This window comes from Bufo gargarizans, chromosome 2 (assembly GCF_014858855.1).
Source record: "Bufo gargarizans isolate SCDJY-AF-19 chromosome 2, ASM1485885v1, whole genome shotgun sequence".
NCBI classification, from domain to species: Eukaryota; Metazoa; Chordata; class Amphibia; order Anura; family Bufonidae; genus Bufo; species Bufo gargarizans.
In genome coordinates this window covers 3,350,545-3,359,463 of record NC_058081.1, presented here as the reverse complement: position 1 = coordinate 3,359,463, position 8,919 = coordinate 3,350,545, and the positions used below count along the sequence as shown (strand labels likewise).

General features: G+C 43.2%; 1 protein-coding gene across 1 annotated transcript; it reads right to left on the bottom strand.

Annotated features, from left to right (window-relative positions):
• Positions 1-365: 365 nt before the first annotated feature.
• LOC122929183 (olfactory receptor 6B1-like) lies at positions 366-1,382 on the bottom strand. The gene has a single exon (XM_044282690.1). It carries the CDS (start codon positions 1,380-1,382, stop codon positions 366-368), a length of 1,017 nt encoding a protein of 338 aa, XP_044138625.1.
• Between the last annotated feature and the right edge of the window lie 7,537 nt (positions 1,383-8,919).

Here is an 8,919-nt window from a genome sequence, read left to right as displayed (position 1 = left end):
TTAAACTTCGCCTTCCTGAAGCTTTAGTATATTTTGAACATTATTTCCCTGTTGTCCTCTAACCGGAACCTTTGTCAATCCGTCAGGCCTATTGGTTAATATTAAGTCTAAAAGCACCTTTCCTCTAGTCGGTAGAACAAGGATATTGTAACAGATTTCTTAACTAAAGTTACATTTTTACTATAAGCATAAAATGAGGAAATTTATCAAAACTCATCTAAAGAACAATGGGCTTACTTGCTAGGGTAAATTTTTCATTTCTCAGTGCACCTTTGGAAAATAGACAGTGGAATCAGATTTTGTTGCTGTGGGAAACTAAGCCAGTGTTTCTTTAGAACAGTTTTGATAAATTCCCCCCAAAATCCTCAAATAAGTTTTCTTGTTTTTACTATCTTTTCCAACCAAAGTTTCAGATAATTCATCCCAGAAGACTTGATTTCTTTGTTTCTTAGACTGTATATAACGGGGTTTAGAAACGGAGTCAGTACAATGTAGAGAAGTGAAATAAACTTGTTAGCAGTCAATGAATGTCCTCTGTAAGGGAACATGTAGATTATAAGGATGGAGCCATAATAGGTAGATACAACTCCCAAGTGAGAGCTGCAAGTGGAGAAAGTCTTTTGTCGGCCTGAGATGGAGGAAATTCCAAAAATTGTGATAAAAATAGAAACGTATGATATGATTATCAATATGAAAGGTATCAGAATTAATGGAACAGCTAGAACAAGCACATCAATACTCAGTGCTGTTGCGTCTGAGCACGAAAGTTCTAATAGAGGGGCAAAGTCACAGAAGAAATGGTTAATAACATTCGGCCCACAGAAAACTAAGTTGCATAAAAAGACAAGTGTGATAATCAGCAACATAAAGCTGAGCCCCCAGGATGACATGAGCAGGATGTATCTTAGCTTGATGCTCATCACTGAGATATAATGAAGAGGTCTACAAATGGCCAAGTACCGGTCATAGGACATGGCTGTGAGTAAAAAACACTGTGCACAGACCGCTACCCCATACAGATAAAGCTGAGCCAAACACCCAGAATAAGAAACTGTGCTCCCTTTCTTTATGATAACATCCAGCATCTTAGGAGCAATAGTTGTTACAAGAACGATGTCTGACAGAGCCAAGTGTCCAAGGAAGAAATACATTGGAGAACGGAGACGTTGGCTTGTGGACACCAGAAAAATGATCAAGAGGTTTTCACATATAGTCATGGAATACATGAGGAGAATAATGGAGAAGAAAGAAAACTTGTAATCATTCAGAGCCGGGAATCCCAGTATAAGGAACTCAGTGACCGTTGTGTAGTTGACTTCATGCATCTTCATTTCTAAATGTTTTATGAAGGTAGCTTGTAGAGCATTAAGTTGAGGACACATTTTTGAAACTGCCTGATGAATAATAGGTTTTAGATGCTTTATTTTCACCAATAGTATTTGGTTTGTAACATAGTTTCTTCATTTATTGTCATGTAGACATGTAATGTCCTTCCTGTTTCTCATTGCACAAGCTTCCATGTATCAGACTTGGATATCAGCACATTAAGATAAAATACAGAACATATTTTCTGGTATAAAGCGTACACTGGCTTCTTCTGAAAACAGAAACGGCTTAGAACATTTTATCCTGTTTATAACTAAAGCTGAAACCTCCCAGGAACGGACAATTAATGTTAAAAGCACAATGGATTCTTGGAACATTGACTCTCAAGGGATTTGAAATTAAGGAGGGAAAAATAATAAGCCTCATGGCTGATATTAATGATTATTAGGAAGGCCACAAGCTCAGTCTAAATATTTAGTTCTTTTTTTAACAGCATCAGCAAATTGTAATGTTTAAAGATTAATAAAAATACATAATACTGTGGAAAAAATCAAAAGTCCATCAAGTTCAAACAAGGGATGGTTGGGGTGGGACTTGTACATCTTTACATACAGTTTAATGTTATTTACAGTACTTCTATTAAACAATTTAAGCCTTTAAAAAAAGGAAAAAAATAAAAAAAGGTCCACTGTGCCTGCCAGCCTCTACATAACTTTGGCATATCCACCGCCGATTCTAAATGTAAGAGAGCTTCCTTGCTGTTTTACATTTAGACCATTTTCAACGCCTAAACTTCTCACAGAAAATGATAAATGAGATGAACCTACTGGCACTTCCCCACCCACACCCCCTTTTTTAGACCTGGAGTGAGCGGGGAAGAAGTCTCAGATTCTGCCACAACATGGCGTGCAACAGAAGTTGCCCCAGGTATACACCACAAAAGTTTGTAAATTACCCCTTTAATTTTCCCCTCATAATTTAGATCCTCCAAGCCCCCATCAGTTTAATTGCTTTTCTTTGTACATTTTTGAGCTCCGGGGAATCCTTTCTATGGACTGGTGCCCAGAACTGAACTGCATATTCTAGGTGAGGCCGCCAACGCATTGTAAAGTGGTGATATCACATCCCTGTCCCACGAGTCCATGCCTAGTTTAATACTCGATTATATCCTGCTAGCCTTATTTTACCTATTAAATATCTATGAGAGACAGTATTAAATGCCTTTGCATAATATCCCAAAAAATACATCCACCCATCTGTCCAGGCTACTACTTTCCTTAATATATCCCCAGTCGCCCCTCTGTCCAGGCTACTACTTTCCTTAATATATCCCCAGCCGCCCCTCTGTCCAGGCTTCTACTGACTTCACTACATCTACAGCTGCCCCTATATCCATGCTACTACTTACCTCACTACATCCACAGCCACTCATCTTTGTAGGCTTCTACTTATCTCACTACATTCACAGACACCCCTCTGTCAAAGCTGCTACTAACCTCACTATATCCGCAGCAGCTCCAGTGTCCAAGCTTCTACTTAGCTGACTATACCCACAGCCGCCCCTTTGTCTAGGCTTTTACTTATCTCACTATATCTGTAGTGGCCAAGAGAAACACAACCACTCCTACATACCTATTGCTAGTCTGTTTGCCACTATTGTATTTTTTATTTTTTTTACCACCAACTGTACCACCACCAGCTAAGTGTCATTGTGTGAGAGAGTGAAGCAGCATGGTGTAGTGAGGGAGCATTTTCCCCTCACTGTTGTAGGATCTTTGGGAAAGTAGCTCAGAGAGCAGCCCACTCCTGATATATAAAAGGACTTAATACCTTTGAGAGGCAAAATGGAGCCAAAGACCACTAATAAACGGGTCACAAGATACCTCACTCTGATAAAAAAAACAGTAACTGAAGCTGATAGGAACCAGACTGAAGCCAGAGATTAGCACAACAGTAGAGAGATAAAGCAAAGTATTCAAGTTCATCTGCCAGTGTTCTATTATCTTGCTGGAGCCCAGAGAAATATCAAGTAATGTTTGTTTATTCAAGTAAAAATCAATAAAGTCTGGACTCTACTTATTCCACCAACTACAACTCCTTTGTAGTTGCTAGCAGAATCCAGGTAGGAGTACCATGACACAAAAATATCAGGCCGCATCACGACTCAGCATTCCTAGGAACTGGGACGCAATCACCACTGGGGGGCATCTTGCCACATATCGGCAGCCACCCCTCTGTCCAGGCTTTTATTTACCTCACCAAGTTACCATGAGTTGTTAAAATATCCACAGAAGCTTCATTGTCCAGGCTTCTACTTACCTTGCTGTATCTACAGACACCCTTCTGTCCAGGTTTCCACTTACCTCACTATATACACAACCTCCCCTCTGTCCAAACCACCTCACAATGGCAGAAATAAAATGGCTAGTGCATCTTGCTGTACACCCTGTATCTGTAATGAATCCACAAGGAGTAACTTCAGTGGAGAAGGAATGGAATGAGGAGCTGTCAAGGATTTGGAGGTGGAGAATGATGATGATGATACGTACCTTCGTCTGGGGGTAGCGTCATCACTGGGGGACAAGGGTTATATACAACAGCTAACCAATCATTACATGCATCTTACTGATTTTACTTCTCCGTCATCTCCGCGACACCGGAAGTGACCTAGATTGTTATAGCCTGGCGCCTAAAAAGGCATGTGATCTGGGTTGAGTCACGTAATTCTACTGCAATCATGTGATGAGGCCAGAAGCACGTGACTCAACTCAGATCACATGCCTTTTTAGGCGCTGGGCTATATCATTCTAGGTCACTTCCGGTGTCGCCGGACACAGCCTAGGTGAGCCAATCAGTGCTAACCTCAGTATCCGCAGCTCACTGCCCACGCTCTTCCAGGCCCAACCCAGCAGTGACGTCATGACCTCAGTCGGCGCTCCTTAGCAGCCCAAGGTATGGTCACATATCGCACTGCTGTGTAGGAGGAGCCAGGAATCAGCTATGCTCTTCCTCCTACACAGCAGCGCGATGTCTGGCAGTTTCCTGCTGCTGCAGTGAAGAGTCAGCATCTGAGCATCGAAGGAACCAGGTGAGAATTTAAAGTTAAATATAATAGATTGGACTGGCACTCTGTATGTGTGGTGATAAAACCAATACAGTAAATGGTATAATAAAATATGAGTGATCACAATTTAATTCATAAACATAAAATAATACAATAAAATACACAATACAATAAAAGAATATATGCGCTAAAAATTAATAAATAGCAGCACTGGCATGTAATGAGGAAGGGGAAGAGGTCCCCGAAACGCGTTTGGCGTAACCAGCTGAGATACTCCCATCAGAATTAAGGCCTTCTTTGTATATCCAGATGGAATTATAATCTGAGAATACTTATTTTGCAACTACTGGAGCGCTCCAGTGAACAACTTCATCCAGATCTCGCCGAACATAGTCTTTGGCACTCTGACTGCCGTATACCAGGTCACGCGATACTCTGTTGGAGTCCCGGACTGGAGGTACGTCACGAACCACGTGGGACGCAGCACACACTGCGATACAGACGGCCAAACTAACAACATGCTATAGACCGCACTATCCCAACGTCTACCACAGCACGCCACAGACCAGATTGCTCCGGCGTCTAAACTCTCGAACGGGAGATCATCGGCAGCATACACGTGAGTGACTGCTTGTTTTTTACTCCAGCCGATTCAAGGTAAGATTTGATATAACTCTCTTACCTGGAGTACTATATCTCAGTGACTACTATATACCGCTACTTAGGTACCAACACATTTGTGCTAAATCCTTTGCACAAGCCACACACCTATTGAACGTTACATCTGCATGGGATCGTTTTGGACTTTGTAATGTGATTGAAAAAACAACGACTTTATCCAACCATTTTGCTTACTACAAGATACAAATCACATTATACTAACTAACTAAGTAATCATTACATGCCAGTGCTGCTATTTATTAATTTTTAGCGCATATATTCTTTTATTGTATTGTGTATTTTATTGTATTATTTTATGTTTATGAATTAAATTGTGATCACTCATATTTTATTATACCATTTACTGTATTGGTTTTATCACCACACATACAGAGTGCCAGTCCAATCTATTATATTTATTTTTAATCCTATCTGTAAGGGTGATACAGTTTTCCTGGCCTAGAGCACCTGGTCCTGTTTTACATCAGAGTGAGCTATTCCTTTAAACACTTTCTTTCGAGAATTTAAAGTTGTTTTTTTTTTTATATCATCTGAAGGGGCACATACTCTGGCATAATTACTGTGAAGGGCACATAATCTGGCATAATTACTGTGAAGGGGAACAGAATCTGGCATAACTACTGTGAAGGGGAACAGAATCTGTCATAAATACTGTACTGTGAGGGGGCACATCATCTGGCATAACTACTGTAAGGGGGGCACATAGTTGGCATATTTACTGTGAGGGAGTCCAATATCTGGCATAACTACTGTGAGAGGCACGTAATTTTGCATAGCTATTGTGGGGGGGGGGGGCACATAATCTGGCATAACTACTGTGAGGGGTTGCACATTCCGTTACCGATGACTAACGATGGAGCGATTCGGTCAGTTCGCCGAATTTTCGAAAAGATTTGATTCGATCGAAATTCATTTGTGGCGAATCACGTTAAAAAACAGCTATTTCCTGTCTGCAGAGAGCCTTGATAGTGGTGTAGAACACTGTGCCTTTATAGAGGTGTAGAACATTGTGCCCTGCAGTAACACACATAGGGAGTCTGCTGTGGTAGTGAAATATTACTGTGAGTCCGTATGACATGCAGATGACAGGCGTCGCTCTTAGAATCACTGCACACTTCACTTATTTGGGCAGTCACGGGGCCAAAACTGACCAAATAACTCAAGTATGAACTCAGCCTTACAGGTCGATGTTAGCGCCTGGTATAAAGAACTGTGCAGAGGTCCAAGATCCTACTATAGCATGAAAGAGCGCACTCCTTTTACACTGATTCCACATAGATGTCTACAGCTGATTCCTCATAGATGTCTACAGAACCTGTTCTATTAAACGCTGATACAAGTAAAGTTCCCCTGACAGAGTGGACAGCAGTAAGTTTGTGTTGATGACATTGATTGTTTTACACTTCCTCTGATCCGTCAAAATAATAACTCCCCAAAAAAACGATCGTGTCTGTTAAGCATCCGCCTTCACTCAGTCGGCATTTGGTCAGTAATCCATCAGTATTGCCAAGGCCCCAAAAAAAAGCAGGAGTGGATCCAAAACAGAGATGACACGTGAATAGAATATTTGCATGTCTTCTGTGTTTTGTACCCACTCCTGCTATTGGTTACCAAATCATACAGACCTTACAGCTGCTACATAGACAGGTCTGTTGTGCGTCTCATTTTTCCTTCCTTCTGACAGATCAGAAGAAAGGTCAAATAAATGATAATGTCAACCAGTCCAAAAAGGCAAAACAGTGGCCCCGTCATGGAGTGGGGAGGTTGGGAACAGCATGAGAAGTCCCAGTGACTGAGTGGCCCAGTGACAGAGTGTTGACATGGCAGCAGCATGAGGAGACCACAGAGTGGTGAGGTGGCAGCAGCATGAGAAGACCACAGAGTGATGAGGTGGCAGCAACATGAGGAGACCACAGAGTGGTGAGGTGGCCTCAGCATGAGGAGACCACAAAGTGGCCCAGTGACAGTGTAGGGAGGTGGGGGGCAATATCAGTACCAGCTGAAGATGGTGGGTGGCAATAGGAGTACCTGGCAGCAGGTGTGTGGCATCAGGCGGGTAGTGATGGCCCAAACTATTCGCCGGCGAACAGTTCCTGGCGAACATATGCGATGTTCGGTCCGCCCCCTATACATCATCATTGAGTAAACTTTGACCCTGTACCTCACAGTCAGCAGACACATTCCAGCCAATCAGCAGCAGACCCTCCCTCCCAGACCCTCCCACCTCCTGGACAGCATCCATTTTAGATTCATTCGGAAGCTGCATTCACAGAGAGAGGAGGGACAGTGCAGCTGCTGCTGATTCAATAGGGAAAGCGTTAGCTAGGGCAGTGTTCTGTGTCCACAGACTCATCTGCTGTAAGGACAGCATCCTGACAGCACCCCAAAAAGACCTTTTCAGGGCTGGTACATCAGTCTGCTTTTTTTTTATATATATATATATATATATATATATATATGTATATATGTATTGCAGTTGCCTGGCTGCCCGTGTGTGAGAGGCTGCAGGCTCAGTCACAGACAGCACTGTGTGCACACCACTCATACAGGGTGTGACAGAAAATACCTCGCAGATAAAAAAAAAATATATTTAACATTTTTCAGTGATATAATCCCAGTTGCAAGCCCGTGTGTGTGTCAGGCGCCCACACAGACTGTATTGCAGCCAATGGCTAGTGGCTAGGCCTCCACTCATACCGTTACAGGGTGTCATTCACTCAAATACCTTGCAAATAAAAAAGATTCTATTTAATATTCTTCAGTGATATGATAACAGTTGCAAGCCAGTGTGTGTCAGGCCCACACAGACTGTACTGTGCCCACTGCCCACCACTTATATAGGGTGGCACAGTACCTTGGACGCATAGTACCACTTATCTAAAAAAAAATGACAGGCAGAGGCAGGCCAACCCGCAGGGGCCGTCGTGGTCGCGGTGATGTGATTTCCACTGGCCCTGGAATAATGCCCAGTGTTCAGAGGCCACGTACCCTGAACCCCAAAAATTCTGAGAAAATAGTTGACTGGCTTACACAGGACACCCAATCTTCAACGGCTTCCGCTAAGAACCTTGACGCACCATCCTCCTCCAGCTCAGCTTTGGTCACCTGCTCTCAAGTTAACACTCTCCGGCCTGCCGCCACCACCACCACTACCACCACAGCCACCACAGCCGCTTCACTTGATCCCTCAGAGGAGTTATTTACATCAGTTGGATGAAATTAGTGATGCGCAACCATTATTGCCAGAGGATGTAGATATAAGGGATATGTCTCAGTCAGGCAGCATTACACACATGGACGTACGGTGTGATGATGATGATGATGTTGTACCCGCTGCTGCTTCCTTTGCTGAGGTGTCAGATACAAGTGAAGTGGTTGATGATGACGATGTGTCCGTGGATGCCACATGGGTGCCTGCTCCAAGAGAAGAAGAAGAGGGGGAAAGTTCAGAAGGGGAGACAGAGAGAAGAAGGAGACGAGTTGGAAGCAGGGGGAGGTGGTCGCAAGGAGCTAGTGGCACAGTCAGACAGCATGTATCGGCACCCGGGGTCAGCCAGACAGCACGCCAATCAACGCATGCTGTTGCCACCACCAGAATGCTGTCATTACAAAGCTCAGCAGTTTGGCATTTTTTTTGTGTGTCAGCCTCTGATAACAGCAATGCCATTTGCAACTTGTGCCAAAAGAAACTGAGTCGTGGGAAGTCCAACACCCACCTCGGTACAACTGCTTTGTGAAGGCACATGATCTCACATCACAAACGCCAATGGGATCAACACATGAGTACAGGCAGCACACAAACTCAAAGCCACCATCCTCCTCCTGGTCCAGCATCTTCAGCCACGTCA